The 18925-nt window shown below is 53.7% G+C and overlaps 3 protein-coding genes across 6 annotated transcripts in view; 2 read left to right on the forward strand and 1 right to left on the reverse strand.

Annotated features, from left to right (window-relative positions):
- Positions 1 to 3430, forward strand: part of Piezo1 (piezo type mechanosensitive ion channel component 1) — a 68424-nt gene extending 64994 nt beyond the window's left edge. For both annotated transcript variants that reach the window (XM_059263875.1, XM_059263876.1), the window contains one exon: positions 42 to 3430. In XM_059263875.1, coding sequence (XP_059119858.1) covers positions 42 to 291 — 250 coding nt within the window. In that variant the 3' untranslated portion in view covers positions 292 to 3430. The remainder of the gene's footprint in view (positions 1 to 41) is intronic.
- On the reverse strand, positions 569 to 6963 carry Ctu2 (cytosolic thiouridylase subunit 2). Of its 2 annotated transcripts, none has more exons than XM_059263877.1 (15): positions 6554 to 6963; positions 6224 to 6298; positions 4823 to 4901; positions 4597 to 4656; positions 3516 to 3576; positions 3071 to 3180; positions 2613 to 2899; positions 2403 to 2538; positions 2106 to 2237; positions 1574 to 1665; positions 1356 to 1459; positions 1136 to 1274; positions 957 to 1023; positions 823 to 881; positions 569 to 752 (listed from the first exon to the last, which is right to left on the reverse strand). In XM_059263877.1, the coding sequence occupies exons 1-15, from the start codon at positions 6619 to 6621 to the stop codon at positions 608 to 610; spliced, it is 1614 nt and encodes a 537-aa protein (XP_059119860.1). In that variant the 5' UTR covers positions 6622 to 6963; the 3' UTR covers positions 569 to 607. The 2 variants fall into 2 exon arrangements, with proteins under 2 accessions (XP_059119860.1, XP_059119861.1); XM_059263878.1 differs by lacking the exon at positions 6554 to 6963 and adding an exon at positions 5314 to 6058.
- On the forward strand, positions 6730 to 18006 carry Rnf166 (ring finger protein 166). Of its 2 annotated transcripts, XM_059263879.1 has the most exons (6): positions 6730 to 6963; positions 12988 to 13144; positions 14813 to 14925; positions 15202 to 15316; positions 15501 to 15608; positions 16891 to 18006. In XM_059263879.1, the coding sequence occupies exons 1-6, from the start codon at positions 6809 to 6811 to the stop codon at positions 16954 to 16956; spliced, it is 714 nt and encodes a 237-aa protein (XP_059119862.1). In that variant the 5' UTR covers positions 6730 to 6808; the 3' UTR covers positions 16957 to 18006. The 2 variants fall into 2 exon arrangements, with proteins under 2 accessions (XP_059119862.1, XP_059119864.1); XM_059263881.1 differs by lacking the exon at positions 12988 to 13144 and having other exon boundaries at positions 6857 to 6963.
- The last annotated feature ends 919 nt before the right edge of the window (positions 18007 to 18925 follow it).

Below are 18925 nucleotides of genomic sequence, written 5' to 3' on the forward strand. Positions count from 1 at the left end.
GCAGTTCTGAGTGGTCCTAGTTCACATGCCTCTCCCAACAGGATCGTGGGGCTATACGTGTCCATTGTGCTGGTTGTTGGCAAGTTTATGCGGGGCTTCTTCAGTGATATCTCACACTCCATCATGTTCGAGGAGCTGCCATGTGTGGACCGCATCCTCAAGCTGTGCCAGGATATCTTCTTGGTACGGGAGACCCGGGAGCTGGAGCTGGAGGAGGAGCTATATGCCAAGCTCATCTTCCTGTACCGCTCACCAGAGACCATGATCAAGTGGACACGTGAGAAGGAGTAGGAGCCTGGCTCCTGGGCACCGGGAATGAAGGAGCTGCCCCAGGGCAGCATGGCCACCAGGGCTGACAGAGCTCCTTGGATAGGAGTGGAGCTGCCTGGGGCCACGAGCTGTGACACATCCTCCTGGCCCATGTAAGCCCTGATGATGCTGCTGTCAAAGGGACACTGTGTCCCTACCTGTTGCGTCCCCGCCTGTTGGGCTAGGAGCCCAGTGTAGCTCAGGGCTAGCCACACTGGGTCTGGGGGCCTGGCTCTCCCTTCCCACAAGTACTGTAGAGTTTTCTAAGTAAAAACATTTTATTTATACAAACAGACAGTCAGAGACCAAGCCCAGTGTTCCCGCTTTCCTGCTTGATGGGTTTGCAGGGCTGGGTATGCCCAGGCTCAGCTCTGTTTTCCTCCTCCTCCTCTTCATCATTGTCTGTAATCAGATACTCTTGGATTTCTTGAGAGACCCAGGCCCTAAGGGAGACTGCAGTGAGAACCAGTCCTCGGGGTCTCCCCAGAGGTCTCCCCAGAGAGCAGGCATTACCTCTGGCTGCGGAGCTGAGCCTCAGCCAGGACGTAAGGTGGCAGTGGGTCCAGGGAAGGCTACAAGAGATGGCAGTGTGAGAAGCCAATGGGACAGTGGGGACAGCTCACAGGGACATATGGACAGCCACTCACCAGGTCCTTCATGTTCACCCGGCAGCTATAACACAGCTGTTCTATGATGCAGGCCTGGACATCCCCCCTGTACAAGCAGAACTGAACTTGTGTGCCTGGTCTCACTCTGAACCCTGTTTAAGGCCAGTCTTCCTGCCCCCTCCACCCATCCATAGGGCAGGACACAGGCAGGGTCTCACCTCCTGCCAACACCCCTGTGGTAGCTCTGGGCCTGACCCTCCCCTGCACCACAGCAGGGTGGGGTAGGCATCTTAGTCTCAGTAGGCAGCGTCTGGGAGACATGTGAGGAGGACTGAGCACCAAAGGCCGTGGCACTGTCTGCAATAGAGAGGGGCTGAGGGACCCTGGGGCAGCCAAGTAACCACCCCACACAGCACTCCAAGAAGGCCCTGCACATACCAGCAGTGTCAATGTCCAGTGTACACATGCAGAGCAGGCAGTTGTGGCCTGAGGGGCCAGTGGCACAGCCCTCCCGGGGAGCCTTGACCAACTTCTCACTTGTCCTGTTGGCAGGTGCACAGACAAACAGGGACAGGTAACAAGTATGCCCCAGCCATGGGCTCTGCTCCCCTCAAGAGTGGGCAGCAGGCTCAACAGCACCCCAGTGGCACACACACCTGTACACAGTACTGACTGTAGAGGGGAACATAGTCTGCAACCTCAGGATAAAGGCCTCCATCAGCCGGTGGATGCTAGCCTTTTCTGGAGCCTAGGGACAATCAGATGGGGGTGTTTAGAAGGCCAAGGGGCACCTAAAGCAAGTACCATGGGCTTCACATGGCCAGCCCGAGGAGACTGAGACCAGCACAGGATTCACAGTGTGGATGACAGGTCATCTTGCCACCCCTTCACCTCAGGGACACCTCTCCCTCCACACCACCTCCTTAGGGGTACCAGCCTGGTCTTCCAGGATACAAGGCATGCTTGGAGGACCCTTGGATACACAGACACTGCTACTGGCCTTTTCAGAGGCAGGACAGCAGGTGCTAAGGTCACAGAGAACCAGCTGGGGCCTCGAGGCCAGCCTTAAGGGAAGGGCTAAAGCTGGCTGGCAAGGATTCAAGTCCCCAACAATGCACCAGGGATTTCTGACCCTGTATGGAGAAGATGCCCCCAACCAGCCCATGCAGCTCTCCTCCAGAGACCCACCTTAGTCTCAATGGCTGGGGTGAAGACTGAGGGAACACCAAACAGGTGGTTGTAGAAGGCCACTTCCTTTAGCGTGTGGTCCCGCATGGGCCTCACCAATACCACATCCCCATGCCGCTCATCTGAGAAGCCCTAGGGAGCAGACACTGTATGGTTCAAATCCTCGCAGTACCTCTTCATACTGCCACCACCATCTAAGTTGGGTCCCAGGCCTCTCGACTTGGAAGGCCCCAGGATAACCCAACAGGGCTTTCAAATGAAGGAGGACAAAGACCTTGGCCTTCAGGCCCTGCATACCGTGTCCCAGGCAAGGAAGGCTCCTCTCCCCAGGGCCAGGTTGGTCATAAGCTTGATGGCCAAGCGGGTGCAGCTCTCCCCAGTCATCACCTTGCAGTAGCCATGGGTTCGGGCTACATGCACGATCAGATGGGTCCTGTGATGGGGTGAATTACAGAAGCTGGAGCTGGAGTCCTACAAGCCAGGGAGGGCTGGGGGTGGTGCGCTCACCTCAGCGTCTGCAGCAGCTCCTCTTTGGCTGTCAGTGTCTTTATGGAGTTGAACAACCTAGACAAGGCCTCAGTCTGAGCAGCTATGGGGGACCCAGCCATGCCTAGGGGTTCCTGGCTATGGGATGGGTGTGACTGATCCTCCCCCTGAGCTGGGCTGGCACAGCCCTCAACCCCTAGCACACGATGCTGTTGCAGGAAGCTGTCCACTGCCGTTTTGTAGGCCTCCTCTGTCCCTGCTGGCTCTTGGGAAGCACAGCACAGCACCGATGGCGGCAAGCTGAACACCTTCCAGGATGGAAGAAGGGACACTGAGTCCAAGGCCCATACCTGCCCTCCAGAACGGCCGGAAAACCAAGGCCCAGGGCAAGAGGCCCAAAGGATGGCGGCTCCAGTAAGCAAGCATGTGGCTCTGATGGGTATCCCCTCCAAGGTCCCACCAGGGGCAGACCCACCTACCTCCTCTAAGGCAACCACATGCCATGGGAAGCCAGTGTTTTGCAGGATCAGCTTCACCTCAGCCAAGGTCTTCCCTCTGTCCTTTAGGCTCTGGCCACAGGCTGCTCCCTCTGTAAAACCCAGGTAGAAAGTATGTAGGAGTCACGGAGGAAGAGCCTGATGGACCAGCTGAGGTGGTCAGTGCCACACATGGAAGTCCCACCAGGTCTGCTCTTCAGAGAAAGCTTCTGTAAGGGCAGGAATGGCATTTTCTTTTGGGTGTTTTCCAACAGGCTCCCCTCACAGCTAAAGAAACTCCCTAGTCTTTCACTCCCAAAGACTAGCTCTAAACTCACCTTCTTCAATCCCTGGGCCCTTCAATACAACTCTGTCCCCACTCTGTCCCCTGAAGGGCCTGTTGGGGTTCACCCATTGCTGGGGACTGAACAGGAGTGACCAGACATACCGTCAACATAGATAACTCCTGGCACAAAGCGTAGCCGTTTTGCAGAATCCTGACTCAGGCCCTGGAAGAAAAGTGTCAGGGTTCAGACCTGGCCAAAAGCATTTCTCTCAACTTCAGACTCTCCAGACAGTGGCCAATACTGCCTGGGTTTCCCCTCCTCAGAGGGGTGTGTATGGGCCCAGGTCTTCCCTCCCACAGGAGAAAGTGTGGATCTGGGTCTTCCTTCCTCACAGGAGGGATGTGGGTGCAAGTCTTCCCTCCCATATGAGGGCATGTCCTGTCTGTATCAGAAACTTCAGAATCCACCCTCTCCAGTCTGTTTCTGACAGACAGCAGCCTGAGACAACCAGCTGGACCATGGGGCGGTGGGGGCACTTTACCACCTCTGGGCACCTTAGAACCCTCAGAAAGTGCTTTGGTATGTAAGAACAGAGGTGACAACCCACGGAAGGCGGGGGCAGAGTCCCAAGAGGAGCTGGGACACTGACAAATGGCTCCACGGTGAGGTATCTCACCTCCACATGTGCAGGGTTAGGGGACTAGCAGGTAGGACAAAACCCCCACAAGTACCAAGTACCACACAGGATATTCACACTGGGATGCACTGCCACTTACCAAGTTCAGGTCAGACCACTGACTTCTATCAACTACAGCCTCTACTCTGGCCCCTCCAGCTGGTGTCCCACAGTAAAAAGAGCATGTAGGTCCCTCTTCTGTGCCAGGGCCCCTCAAGGAAACCCTGCATACCCTCAGCAGTGTCAGGCATTCTCAGCTTGAGTCCCCTGTCTATCTGCCCCACCCCCTCTACCTAGGCCACTCCTCCCTGTTTTCAGCAAATACTTCTCTCTGCCCACAAGTCATAACTGACCAAACTGTGATACTATGTCCTAACAAATACAGCTAAACAGGGATGCAGCTGGGTACCCTGCACAGGGCTTCTGGACTGCACACCTGCTGAATATACATGTGAGATCCTATGGGTGTCCCAGCCGGGGTGGGGTGTTCTGTCTAGTGTCAACCAAAAACTTTGTAGTGTAGGCTGAGGAAAGAGGCTTAGGCCCAGAGGATGGTATAGACGTACCTCAAGAACTTGCCAGACCATGGAGCTGGATGAAGGCCCCCCAGACCACGCCAACAGCACCTGGGGTGGGGAGAGAGCATCAGCAAGGACATGCATCTTCAGTGTGAGCAAGTCTGCTTCATTTCTTAGACAGTCCCAAAGTCCAGAGACAGCAGGCCAGCTGAAGAACTGTGCACACAGGAAGACGACAGGGGCTGCCCGCCAAGCACCCAGTCCCCATGTGTACCTTCTCTCCAGGAAAGATGAGTCGGTTCTTCCCAAGCATGGCTCTGAACTTGTGGACATAGAACGCCTTGAAACAATCCCTGGAACAGATGCAGCCCAAGACCCCATGGGTGATACTGTCCCTCTTGGGCAGTGTCCACCCTCAGAGGCAACATCTTCACACAGACACTCCGGCAGAGCCTGGTGGGGGAGTTGAACGGAGGAGCTTTCCTGGTTGTGACTCCCAGGGCTCCACCTAGACCCCATCAAATGTGAGCTGCAGAGTGCCCCACAGGTGCATAGGAAGGAGTCGGCAAAAGAAAGGCTGGACCGAGATTAGAGCAGGGTGAAATCACCAAAGCCTTTTCAAAAACCTGTTGATCTGTTTCAGCCCCTACAGACGGAAGCACTGCCTCTCTGAGGTGCCAAGGGGAAGCAGGGAGAACCCAGAACCCTCTCTGACAGAACAGTCCTTGTTTGCAGTTACTCCTAAGCTGTTAAATCAGTACCTACCTTGCCCAGGTTATAATTCCTGGTAACACTACATTCTCTTTCAAATCTGGGCTCCCCAAACATGGTAGGTGAAAAGAAAGACTCTGGAAATCAGTTTCTGCCCCCTCCACCAGAATCTTTTGTAGAAAATCTTAAAAAAAAACAGACTCAGATATTCAAAGGGACTTAGAAATGTGAAATCACCATTCACTCAACAAACATACACTATACAAAGCTCCTGCTAATACCACTAGGTATTAAAGGAATAACACCAGAGATCCATGTTCCTGCCTTTGGGGAGCTAAAGATCTTGTTAAAACAGTCAAGCATTAAAACAGTTGTAATCCAAAAGAGGTATGAGGGACCCATTAAAGTCACAGATAAAATGTGAGTCCTCCTGCTGTGGCCCCCATGGGAATAATCCCTTGTTCCTGTCCAAAGACCTGAGAGAAGCCTGGAGCTCTCCTTCCAAATCGCTGTGGCAGTCAGATAAACAGGCATCCCGTGAAAGAAGGAACAACTCCCACCCAGAGCTTCCTGCCCAAGCTCCCAGGATGTTTTGACCTGCCCTGGACGGATTCCAACTGCCCCAAATACCTGTCTTTCACTGCACCTTTCCCTCGAGTCTGGGCACTCCATAAGCTTCCCCAGAGATCTTCCTATACCACTAGGCCCATCAAGGAAATTTGTGGGATTCTGTTTGACAGGATCTCTCTGTAGCCCAAGCTGGCCTCGAATCTGAGGTAATTCACCTGTCACGGAATCCCTAATGTTGGAAATACAGGAGTGAGCCTAGTTTGAAGGATAGGGGTCGTTACCAATGGTTCCCACCACTACTTGTGGTCAGGGCCAATGGGACGAGCTCATACAAAGTAACCGTTCCCTTACAAGGAAAAAGCAAGCCTGGAAAGGAGGGCTGCCAAGGTCTCACCTGCAGAAGGCATCTCCCGCTCGTATCACCACCACCGGCTGGCCTTCTGCGCACTTCACACATTTCTGCTCCCGGCTTTGGAGAGAATAAGAACGTATATGGCAAATTCTCCCACCGCAGCGAACTTGGGGGAGCCGGAGTCTCGCTTCCCAGCCTAAGCGCTGGGAAAGAGCAGGAAAAGCGCTTGGCTCACACACCAGGGCCTATGCTTAATTCTAGCTGCCGACTCAAAGAGGCCCTCGGGTCGCTGTGACCCTAAGGGCGCGGGGCCGGTCGGTGGCTACGCGGGCCGAAGAGGGCTGTCCCTGGCCTGGTATAGAAGGCTCTTACCCCGGCCGTGGCACGGGCGGAGGCTCCCGGTGAGCCAGCCCCGCGTAGTCCTCACCGGCCTGACACATGAAGATGCTCGGCAGGCCCGCAGTAATGGAGAGTCGGCGCGGCGATATGACATTAGCCCAAAGCGGACGCTGTCATGACGCCACACTGAGGGGGCGGGGCGAGCCGTGACGCCAGCACGGCGCCGTCGCGACAGTGACGCCGGCCTCCCGGCCTGGATAGGGGGCGGCGGCGGCGGCCTGGCCGGGGATGGCGATGTTCCGCAGCCTGGTGGCCTCGGCACAGCAGCGGCAGCCGCCAGCTGGGCCCGCGAGCGGCGACAGCGGCCTGGAGGCGCAGTTCAGCTGTCCCATCTGCCTGGAGGTGTACTATCGGCCGGTGGCCATCGGCAGCTGCGGCCACACGTGAGCGCGCGCGCCGGGAGCCCGCGGGAGGGGGGTCCGGGCCGGGGTCGTGGCGGGCGGCCGCACGGGAACACCGGGAAGCAGGCCATGCCCCTACCCGCCGGCCGCGCGCGCGCCCCGCACCCGGGCCGAAGGAAGCCCTGCACCCGCCCCGGCCCCGAGCGTTGCCAACGGCCGCCGGCTGCTCCGAGGGTGGCGGACGCGGTCGCTGCGCCAAGCGCGGGCGTTCGGGCTTGTAGAGATCGGGCGCGCCGTTGTAAATAAATGACTTGTGGCTTTTGCAATCCACTTTTACCCACCCCATGTCTGCTCGTTTTGACTACCAAAGAAATGAGTTCCCCAAAGTTAGGAGAGGGGCTCGTTTGGAGCCTGATGCTGTTTTGTTTTGAAGGACTTGGCCTGTTCTGAACCTGAAGCTTCCTGGCAGCAGGGCCTAACGGGACCGGGACACCAAACACCTTGTTGGGTGCCCAGCTGAGCCAGGACCTCCCCCAATCTGGCTCCTCCTCCGTGTTTCAGGAACAAAAACTTGAGGACGTGACTCAAGGGAGGGAGCGGTGCTCAAGGCCTTCACAGCTCCAGCCTGGTTGGGAGGGAGCCAAGATAGAGCGTCTGCTCCATGACCTCTCCACAGTACAGCTCTTGAGATTAGCAGTTGGAAAAGGGCAGGAAGACTTCTCAGTAGAGGGCCACGCTGCCGAGAATGTGGGGCTCACCACTGCTTGGGAATGGACAAGGTGCACCCAGATTGGTGGGAGGCATTTTGCAAACAGAGGCAGCTGATTTTGGAGGCTCTGATGCAGAGGGAACTGGAACTGCTTGGGTGGGTGGGTGCCTGCTAGTCATACAGGGCGGTGGCAAGGACCTTGTCTCCATCCTGCCAACCTCCCCACCTCCTTATTTCACCCCCACGTGTCAGGCTGAACTGGAGTCCCGCTCCCAATGGAGAGTTCTGAACTGTCTTGTAAGGGCATATAGCTCCTACTCAGTCTAATGCTACTGTGACATTCTAGCAGGAAGCCTTTGATCGGGACCCTTTTTGTTGTTGTTGTTCGCATGCATGAGTAGGCATTTTACGGTATATTCTGTGAGGCTTGTCAGTTTTGAAAGCCTTGCCTCCAGCCCCTTCATTGAATGCACACAGGCCACTATGTTTTCAGTTTCCCAGTCTTCACCAAGCAATATTTGCCCCCCGCCCCTTCCCCAAGTCTTAATATGCTGTCCTCCTGGCAAGGTAGAACATAGGATTGAGAAGCATCTTTCCTGTAAAACTGTTCCCATTGCTGCTTCTGCAAACGTTTTTCCAGACAGCCTTCAGCTTGGAAAGGTAGTCCTACTTTCTTTGCGGGTTCCATTTCCCCAGCTGTTCTCACCTACCTTTAATTTACAGTGTCTGTTGGATGTAGCCTGTGTTCAAGTAAGTGTGAGGTTTAAGCTTTTGCATCACCTTTTAAAAATTCACATCTTTGAACCACCTGACCAGAAGCAGTTTCCTTCCTGAGGTTTTCTTGTGAGTAAAACCCTGCAGAACTGCCGCCCTCGTACCTGGGCCAGAGAGGGAGAGGATGTGGGGAGGGCTTTTAGGCTGCAGGTACTTGCAAAAGAGCACCTGTAGAAGTGTGCTCAAGGAGCTGTCCTGAGGCCACACGGGAGCCGTGACTGGGATGAGGACAGTCTTAGGAAGCTGCTCATCTCTCGACTCTGTCGATGCAGGCAGGAACTCTGTGTGTGAGAAGTGTGCCCTGGAAACTAGGCCACGAGCTGTACCGATGTTTCATTCTACCTCCTCTCCTTAGGGGCTGTGACTCAGGGAGAGTCACCCTGTAGACAAGCAGTGTCCTTGAGACTTCTTGCATTCTTAGAGGAGAATGAGCCCCTTCCTCTCTGTCTACACCAGCATCTTCCTTGAAGACCTGCTCTTCCCAGCTCTGCCTGGGACACTTTCTCCCCACACCCCACCCCCTTGCTTTCCCTGTGGGTTTCTTCAAGGTAGAATTCAGTGTTGCACAGTTTGCTCATTGAGAGTGTGGACACCAAGCTAGGCCTGGTGGCTCCTACCTGGAGGTTGGTAGCACTCCTGGTATTCGGAAGGCTGAGATAGGACAATATGAGTATAAGGCCCAGTGTGAGGCACAAAGTGAAACCTTACATTAAAACTGACTTTTTTGTTTATGGGCGTTTTGCCTATGTGTGTGTGTGTGTGTGTGTGTGTGTGCGCGCGCGCGCGCGCGCGCGCGCGCTGCCTGTGGAGGCCAGAAATGGTGTTGGATTCCCTTGGGACTGTAGTTATAGGCATTTGGTAGCTGCCATGTGGGTGCTGGGAGTCAAACCAACATCCTCTGAAAGAAAAGTCAGGAGTGTTCTTAGCCACTGAGTTACTGAGCCATCTCTCCAGCCCCATGTCTCAAAAAAAATTCAGCCCATTAGTTTAATAGAACCTATTGGTTACAGAGTTACAGAACCTTCAGCACCATTTAGAACATTCCCCAGGCCAAAAAAAGAAGCCAGTGCTCACCTCCTTCCACAGTCCCAGCAGCTTCACCAGTTTTTTTCTCTTCCTGGATTGGTTCATGCTGCACATTTCATATAAATGGTACTGTGCACCACATGACCCTTGCATTGGGCTTGTCCTCTTCTCCACTGCGAGGTCGCCTCCAGGTAGTGCGTGTCGGCGCACCACTCCCTTTCATGGCTGAGTAACGTTCACACAGCTTTGTGCACCCACCACCTGCAGATGCACTCCTGGGTCCGCTGTGAACACTGCCTGGAGGCGGTCATTGAGCCCCATTGTATACACCATCTTCCGAGACCCAGGAATTGGCTGGCTGTCCAACTAACCAAGTCTTAGGGCCGGTGACAGAGACCATCTTGGACTCCTTGCTGGAGTCCCAAGGGCTTTGTGTGTGGTTGCTGGTGCCATCTCGCCCTGCTCTGTGGGGGTGAGGTAGGTGACAGGGAGCCACTTGACTGCAGAGAAGCGCTTCTGAGAATCCTTTCACAGTGCTAGTGTCAGGTCTCAGGCTGATCCTGCTTCTCTCTCAGCTTGGTGAAACAGGTCTTGCCAGGTGGCGGCTCCATCAAGAACGAGAGTGCAGGAAGTTTTGACACTGCCTGAGCTCTAGCCTGCCGTCCTCAGTGCAGAGGGACCTCTTCTTGAGCTCTCATAATGCCAAAGGGACATTGGCTGAGTCATCTGCAAATTCAAGAAGATTCTCTCATCCCTTCTGACCAACATGGCTCCTCATCTCCACCCCAGAGCCTACTGAGAAGTCCCAGGGGAAAAGTAAAACTTGACACTGACTTCTCGCAGCCCCTCACAGTCTTTGAAGTTGCCATCTTTCTGGAGGCTGAGTCGGTGCCCCCAGCACTTGTGATTTTGTGCACACGTCAACTTTTTTAAGCTGTGAGCTTCTATATTAAACTAGAATCCACTCAGAGGGCCCATGTCAGTAAACTCCGCCTGACCCAGTTTTATGTTCTTCCACCATTATCCCATACCCTTCAAATCCATTCCTACATGTATTTTCCAGACTTCGGCTTGAGTGAGTTAGCAAACTCATTAAGCTCTTTAGTAGTGTAGTGCACCGTCTCATGGACTACACTTCCTATCTCCCCTCTAGGAGCATGTAAATTACATTTGTATGTACTTAAAAACTTAAGTCTGGTTATAGGTCTAGAGGCGGCTGTCGATGGGCCCTGAGGGACATCAGTATTGTCTTACCTGGCATCTCATTCAGAGAAAGTCACTGCTGGGTTAGCAGACAATGAAGGATTTCTTTAGTCAAAGGTGGAAAAGGCAGTGTTTCAGGGGGTCGGGGTGGAAGTAGATCTGCTGAGGGTGGAGAGACTACTTCCTCAGTTGAGATAAACCCTTGAGAATCTGAGGGTCCAAGGTCCTCAGCTTTAATAGGGTCCTCCTACACATTTCCATCCCAAATTACAGGATCCCACTCTATCAATTAATGCTGACACTTTCAGAGTTGGGACTTGATTTTTGCTGTAATCCAGCCAACCTTATAATTTTTCTGCAACTTGAGCTCTGTGGCTGCCGGAGAGAAGAATCTCTTCCAGGACACAGTTAGAAATTTCAGACTGTTTATGCACATCTGGAGCTGGAGAGTTTTGTCGCTGATAATCATTGTTGTTCTTCACTGTATGAGATGCTGGAAGTTGGTTAATTTTATCACAGAGCTAGCTCATTCTTTCCCCTTGTCAGTTATCTAGGGAGGCTAGGAGCAACCAACCAGCAGCATCGTTTCCCTTATTTTTCCACAAGGTGTCAAAAGTTTTATATACAGAGTCACCTCTCAAATTAGTGAATCAGAATAATCAAATCCATTTATCTCCTTAATTTTATAAAATAGTTCACACAATGAACTTTCAGTACTCTCCAAGCTTTTTAGTAACTATAGGTGTTGGCAAATTGGAAAGCCTATTCCAGATACTTAAAAACAATTCTTCCTTGCCAGGCGGTGGTGACACACACCTTTAATCCTAGCACTTGGGAGGCAGAGGCAGGCAGATCTCTGTGAGTTTGAGGCCAGCCTGGGCTACCAAATGAGTTCCAGGAAAGGTGCAAAGCTACACAGAGAAACCCTGTCTTGAAAAAAAAAAAAAAATCTTCCTTATACTTCTCTTGCTTTAGAACCAATTCTGACACCAAAATCTGTATTAGTCGGTATTCTCTAGAGAAACAGAACTTATAGAGTGAATATAATATATATATACACACACACACACACATAGACATGTGTGTATATACATACATATGTATATATAATATAAAGGGGATTGATTTATTAGGATGGCTTACAGACTGTGGTCCAGCTAATCTCAACAATGGCTGTCTACCAATGGAAGGTCCAAGAATCCAGTAGTTGTTCAGTCCACAAGGCTGGATGTCTCAGTTAGTCTTCAGCATATGCCAGAATTCCAAAAAAGTAGGCTCTAATGCCAGTAAAGAAATGCACTTGCCAGCAAGAGCAAGCAGACAAAGAGAGAAGCTTCCTTCTCCCATGTCCTTTCTACAGGCTGCCAGCAGAAGGTGCGGCCCAGATTAAAGGTGGGTTTACCCACCTCAAAATATCTACCAGGTCTTTAGTCCCAGCAATCAGGAGGCAGAGGCAGGTGGATCCCTGAGTTTGAGTCCAGCCTGGTCTACCAGAGCAAGTTCCAGGACAGCCAGGACTACACAGAGAAACCCTGACTTGAAAAACAAAATCAAAACAGAATAAAAATGGGTCTTCCATTCAAATGATTTAATTAGTAAAATATCCCTTACAGGTGTACCCAGCCATTGGATTTTAGTTAATTCCAGATGTAGTCAAGTTGGCAACCAAGAACAGCCATCAACTTGCACAATTTTGCCCCATTCCTTTTTGTTACCCACTGGTGTGCATCTGATGAGCGGAAGATATTGCAGACACCATCTGGGGGTGTGGGCAGGCAAGGACAGAACTCCTGCTCCTGGCATCTGGGAGCATGCCAGCAAGAGACTTGGCCCCTACTGATCCTCAGTGTCCCAAGTTTGTGCCCAGTACCCAAGCCAACCCAAGCACGGTCCCTCCTGTCACCAAGCTTTGACTCACAGGATACAAGAACCCCTGCCCTGCTCCCTAGGACCCTGTCCCCGGAGACTTGCCTGGCCAGCTTTGACCATGTGGTAAATCGGCTTCAGGCCTGGCATTTTGTTCCCCACAACTGTTAGTCCACTTTACTCCCTGGCCCCCTGGACTAATACCCTTACTCCTGAAGTTTTATCAGTCACCACATGATCTTGAGACTTTCAGGAAAGAAATGGGCACCCTGCCCCAGAGATGTTCTTTTTGGGGTACAGGCTGCAGGGGATCTACCGAATACAGGAGGGCTGTACTGCCGGAAGGGACAGCTCACCTCTTAGCTATGTCCAGCTGGGGGGTAGGGGCATGAGCATAAGATTGTCTCCAGAACTATCAGTAGCGACTGGGGAGCCACTCTGTATGTGCTGGCGTGGAGGAAGTAGCCTCAGGTCCATGTCACCTGCAGGTTCTGCGGGGAGTGCCTCCAGCCATGTCTGCAGGTGCCATCCCCTCTGTGCCCGCTCTGCCGCCTGCCCTTCGACCCCAAGAAAGTGGACAAGGCCACCCATGTAGAGAAGCAGCTCTCATCTTACAAGGCACCCTGCCGGGGTTGCAACAAGAAGGTACCCGCCCTGCTCGGGTTTCCTGAGGCTGGGGGGCTCCGGGTGGGGCAGCTTCCGCCCATGGGTTCCACTCTCCCGTAGAGGAACTGGGTGTATGGGCTCACACCCCTGGCTGTTGAGTAACCACATCTGCTCCAGTGTAAAGCCACCTGCCAGACGCTCTCAGAGCTCCAGGGAAGCAATGCTGTCACAGGTGTCTGACCTAGGCTCAGCTGGCTATGCATCGTGGCTGATGCAGATTCTGCAGATGCAGCCTGAGCACTCAGGCTGTGACAGACAAGTCTGGGGAAGCCAAGAAGGTTCTGGAGGCTCTGAGGTGGCAAGTGCAGCCCGACAGACAGGGCCTTCCGAGTCTGAGCTCCTGCACCCGATGCCAGTATCTGTCCTGAGGAGGATGGCGTGGGCTCTATTCTCTGTGTCATCACACAAGGGCCTGCCACTTGTGCTGGGGCTTACAGGCCTCTTTCCGTCCTGTCCCCAGAGCCTGCCTCGCCCCATCTCCCTTTGTTTCCAGGAAAATAAGCAGCTGTGAGTACACTTGAAGTTTGTGTTGCAGACATCCCTGTGTCTCTAGTTAATACGGTGTGTTGTGTTAACTTGTCACAGTGTCCTAAAGATCAGCAGGTGGATGAACTGGAACTACCCTGGGTCTGGAGTAGCAAGGCTGAGTCAGTTGCCGTGGTCCCCCTGGGTGCTCTGATTAGACTTTCTGAGGGAGACTTGGGGGTCAGAGCCGGTCAGTGTCACGTGTGAAGTAGCCCCACTACTTGAACATCTCAGTTTTCAAGCTGTCTTGGGAAGCAAATTTCCCTGCATTGGATACCCAGCTTTGGCTGTGACTCAAGGAGGACCTTCTTGGACCCTTGCTGGTCTTGGGCACAAACTCTGGATGCTGAGGACATGTGCTATACCCACCTGCCAAGGCTGGTGTATTAACATGTCCTCCTTCCCCCTCAGTCCTGTGAAATGTCTACCCCCAGCCTTGGCGTGCACCAGGGCTCAGGACCTTGTGTCCACCCGCAGGGAAAGGCTGGCCATGGATTCTGTTCTCTTCTGGTTACTCATTGAGCCCAGGTTGGTTTGAGCTCTCCCTGGTGAGCATCCTCTGCCAGTCCCCCATCCCTTGCCTTCAGGCTAGGCTGCTGCCCTTGGCCAGTGTACTCTGGCATGACTGTGGTGACTTGATGGGACCAGCTGGGTGGTAATTATCACACTACATTGTGATCTTCACCACAAAAAGTATTTTGTCAGAGGAGAGATCTTTCATTGGTTTCTCCCTAGGGGTGTGAGCTTTTTTTTACCTATTAAGAGTTGATCCTTCCCACTCATTGGAACAGCTTCCCGTTTGCAGGTCTCCCTAGGGACTCAGGCATGGCGCTTGCTTGTCCTGTCCTGGGGGGTCAGTGGCCTACACCTGCTCTGTATAGCTACCCTGAGAGCCACGAACACTGCTGTGTCTGTGTGGCTCTGTAGAGACCCGTGTGTCTTCATGTGTGACCTCTTGTTCACCAGGGCCCCTTCCAGAAGCCTCGGGTGTAGGTTGCTGCTCAGAGTCTCTGGTTGCTTTCAGAGCAGAAGGGGTGGATCTCTGCTTTTGCCGGTCATTCTCTGTCCCTGCTGCCTGAGGTCATGACCTGCCCAGTTCTGCTTTCTCCTCTCATCTCATAGGTGACTCTGGCAAAAATGAGAGTGCACATTTCCTCCTGCCTGAAGGTCCAGGAGCAGATGGCTAACTGCCCCAAGTTCGTTCCTGTGCTGCCCACATCCCAGCCCATCCCCAGGTAGGCAGCCTTCAGGATGGGGACCCAAGATGAGCAGAGTGAGGGTACTTCTAGGCCAAGGACTGTATAGTCCCTCCCCTCTGTCATGGCCATATCCCATTAGTCCAGTGGGTGGGGTAAAGGAGAGGACCAGTTTTCTTACAAGGCATATGGTGCTCCTTAGGCTGCAGGGGATGAGTTAGGGCCAGCCTGTCCACAGAGGGGAGGGCAGGTTTTGGGAGGAGTTGGGGTGAGTGCCCTCAGCCCTGGCCTCGCTCAATGTCCTCCCACCCCCAGCAATATCCCCAACCGGTCTACCTTTGCTTGCCCGTACTGCGGAGCCCGCAACCTGGATCAGCAGGAGCTGGTGAAGCACTGTGTGGAGAGTCACCGCAGTGACCCCAACCGTGTGGTGAGCATCAGCAGCACAGGGCTTCTGCCTGAGGGAGACGTGGGGGTCAGGCCTGGTCTGGGGAGTAGGACATACCAGTGCACACCTTAGGTGGTGGTGCTCTGCAGACCATACTATGGTTGAGTGGGTGGGCAGGCAGACATGGGAGGCCCCTTCCCTGCTACCCCCAATTTCTTTGTTCTAGGTGTGCCCCATCTGCTCGGCGATGCCCTGGGGGGACCCCAGCTACAAAAGCGCCAACTTCCTACAGCACCTGCTGCACCGGCACAAATTCTCCTACGATACCTTCGTGGTAGGTGTCCTGCCCTGCCCCCGCAGGGTCTCCTGCCGGGCGTGACAGCGCCAAGACTCAGTGGCCACTGGAGGGCACCAGGCACCCAGACTTGTCTCGGGCTTAGCCTTACATCAGGCCAGCTGCTCTGGGTCCTTTGGTCACCACTCTGGGCCACCTGAGGCAGTACCTTGGTTTTGTAGCAGCACCAGAGGCTGAGTCCCTGGTGAGATATTTACTTCCAGATGATTCTGAAGAGAAGCGGAAGGACTTTCTCAGGAGCATCTGTCCACCCCTAGCTGGGTCAGGGGGTACAGCCCACTTGCAGGCCCCTCACCTAGACTTATTCCTTCTAGGCATCCCCCATGTATCCCATCACCTCCTGCATCCTCCAGCCAACTAGGGTTTCTTTCTTCCTGGTCCCCAGGGCTGGAGATCTTGTTACCCTGACTGACCTTTCATCTCAGAAACCCCAGTTCCTGGCCAGGAAAATGGGTCAGTGGATAAAGGCTCCTGCCGCCAAGCCTGACACCTTGTGCTCAGTCCCTGGAACCCATATGTTAGGAAGTCCCCTGACCTCCATATCCACACATGTCACACACATGCCTTCATCTACCCACAAGAAGTCCCCTGACCTCCATATCCACACATGTCACACACATGCCTTCACATACACACAAGAAGTCCCCTGACCTCCATATCCACACATGTCACACACATGCCTTCACATACCCACAAGAAGTCCCCTGACCTCCATATCTACACATGTCACACACATGCCTTCACATACCCACAAGAAGTCCCCTGACCTCCATATCTACACATGTCACACACATGCCTTCACATACCCACAAGAAGTCCCCTGACCTCCATATCCACACATGTCACACACATGCCTTCACATACACACAAGAAGTCCCCTGACCTCCATATCTACACATCACACACATGCCTTCACATACACACAAGAAGTCCCCTGACCTCCATATCCACACATGTCACACACATGCCTTCACATACACGCAGAGAACCTAAGCTGGACAAAGAAACTGATTCTTACTCTCTGAAGGGAAAAAACAACCTAGCCGTGAAACCACCCCTCATGGTCACAAATCTGCAGACTACTGGCCTGCAGCATGATCCTAGGATAACTCTGGGAACCTGCTGGGGGAGAAATGGGGGAGGTAGATAGGCCTCTGGCATCCTGAGGCATTTTTTGAAGGGGGGCTTGGGATCACAGAATGGTGGTTGGGTAGACTAGACTGTTGGGAACCTCCCAACACCCACCTCTGCTTGTTTCTAGGACTACAGCATCGACGAAGAAGCCGCCTTCCAGGCTGCCCTGGCTCTGTCCCTCTCTGAGAACTGAGGCACAGCCTGGCCACCCGCCTCAAGTCTGGGGCCTCAAGGGATAGGGCGATGGCCCTCCTGCCCTGGCACCTGCGTAGGAACGCGCCTTACCGGGCTGAGTGGAATTTCACACAAGGAGAGCTGGTCTCAGAGCCCCCAGGGCCGGGATGCTGGCTAGCTGGCCCCCTGTCATCAAGCAGGACCACTGGGTCCTGGCCAGCAGCACTGGGTCATCGGTGCTTCAAGAGGCAGGTGCTGGCCATTGGGTTAGAGCAGTTGGCTGCCTTGCCCAGCCATGATGTCCTCGTGTGGAGAAGGATGAGGTGCCCTAAGCTGTGCCCCCAGCAGGACCAGGGGAGGAGGCACCCAGCCAGGCTGCCAGCCCACTCGGTCCCCTGCTTTGCTTCTACTGTAAGCATTTGGTACTGGCTTTTGTGATATTTAGGAACCCTGCGTTTTTCTATCTTATCCTGTGTGATAATCTTTTCACGTTTTATAGAGCAAAGACAAAGCAGTTCCTCTTCATACCGCAATACCTGTGTTTGACTAGGAAGAACAGTATTTTTATGGAGCATTTACAAAGTTATATTTTTTAAAAAAAATAGTCAAAAATAAACAGTTGTGTAAGATCGATGGGTACACAGTGAAGGAGAGGGCACAGCCAGGGCTTCGTCCGTGTGTGAGGCAGGTGGTGTCCCCAAGCCACTTGCTTTTTGAGGAGGAGGAGGAGGTTCTTGTTTGCTGTTTTCTTTTTGATGGTGCCCCAGAAGAAATCCTAGCACTCCTGGCCACTTGCTGTGGCTACTCCCGGCAGATGTAAGACAGTCCAGGCAGAAGGGGGCCCTTCTCCTGCCCCAGGAACTGTCCATGGCTCCCTGTCACCTTCCAGAGCCAGCCACATCCCTCCTCAGGCAGGGACTGCCCTTACCAGGTAGAGCCCTCAGAGGCCAGAGAAGCCTGCTTGGTGGGAGGTCAGGCTAGAAAATATTTGTCGGCATCTTGTTCTGTTCATGACATAAATTGCTGTCTTTTCAAAAGAGTTTCAATAAATTGTTTCCAAGCATCCGCAGCAGCCTTGGTGCTGGGTTTACTGTCGGTGTTAGCTGGGGGCTCTCAGGGTCCGCAGCTCTTCCTCACCTCAAGGGCCTCTTTCTCTGGTAGTTGTACCACCACGAGCCCTTGGTCACCTCTTCCCGGCCTCTGGGTGGCCTACAGAATGGTGGAGACATTAGCATAGTCTTTGGCCCCTGTATCTTACCATTCCGAGGCTGGTTCCTGGGTCTTGTGAGGCAGGCCAGCTATTGTAACTGTCCAGGAGGGGTTCCCTGCTGCCCTCTAGCCCACTGAGGGGTTCTCCTAACTGAGGAGAGCTGGGCATGGTGGCTCACGCAGGGAGTACCCAGCACTCAAGAGCCTGTGCTACATGGCAAGCTCCAGGAGGTGAGTAAGGACTACAAATAAGACCTTGTCTCAAAACAACGAAGAGCTGAGGAGTCACCTGGCAGCCAGCTCCCCGCAGCAGATAGGGGCAGACTGCTGCGTGCCTTACTGTCCCACTTAGTTCTCAGGTGGCACCCAGTGGCAGGTCTCACTTAAGTGGGACATGGGCAGGCAAGTCAAAGCCTCCCACCCACAGGCTGTAACTTGAGAGTGACTGGTTGCTGGACCAATGAATAAATACCCCGTAAGAAGCAAAGTCACCTTCAGACTTCCATCTGGGAGGTTCCCGTGGCTGGGGGGGCCTTGACAGGCAGTGTCGGGTTCTGGGGTCAGTAGTGCTGCAGCAAGGCTGGCCTCCCTGGTGACCCAGATGTGGACCCTCTGAGCTGTCAGCTACGTCTGAGAGCCCTCAGAGCAAGGCTGCTGTGTGCTCATCCCCTGGCTGCCACCTAAGCCTGCCGCTTCTAGGACAGGCACTCACTGTCCAACAGGAACTGAAGTGGTGCTCTCACAGGCCCAGGCCTGTGCTATGACTGACCGCAGTGATA

This window comes from Peromyscus eremicus, chromosome 5 (assembly GCF_949786415.1).
Source record: "Peromyscus eremicus chromosome 5, PerEre_H2_v1, whole genome shotgun sequence".
NCBI classification, from domain to species: Eukaryota; Metazoa; Chordata; class Mammalia; order Rodentia; family Cricetidae; genus Peromyscus; species Peromyscus eremicus.

Bases quoted from the DNA above. Each gene is read 5' to 3' on its own strand.
- Ctu2 (XM_059263877.1), bottom strand. From the start codon at position 6,621: ATGTGTCAGGCCGGTGAGGACTACGCGGGGCTGGCTCACCGGGAGCCT. The intron at 4,657-4,822 runs GTACACATGGGG...TCCCCACCCCAG, and splicing joins TCATCTTTCCTGGAGAGAAG to GTGCTGTTGGCGTGGTCTGG. The intron at 2,238-2,402 runs GTATGCAGGGCC...TCTGCTCCCTAG, and splicing joins CCTTCCTTGCCTGGGACACG to GGCTTCTCAGATGAGCGGCA.
- Rnf166 (XM_059263879.1), top strand. From the start codon at position 6,809: ATGGCGATGTTCCGCAGCCTGGTGGCCTCGGCACAGCAGCGGCAGCCG. The intron at 14,926-15,201 runs GTAGGCAGCCTT...TCCCACCCCCAG, and splicing joins ACATCCCAGCCCATCCCCAG to CAATATCCCCAACCGGTCTA. The intron at 15,317-15,500 runs GTGAGCATCAGC...TCTTTGTTCTAG, and splicing joins GCAGTGACCCCAACCGTGTG to GTGTGCCCCATCTGCTCGGC.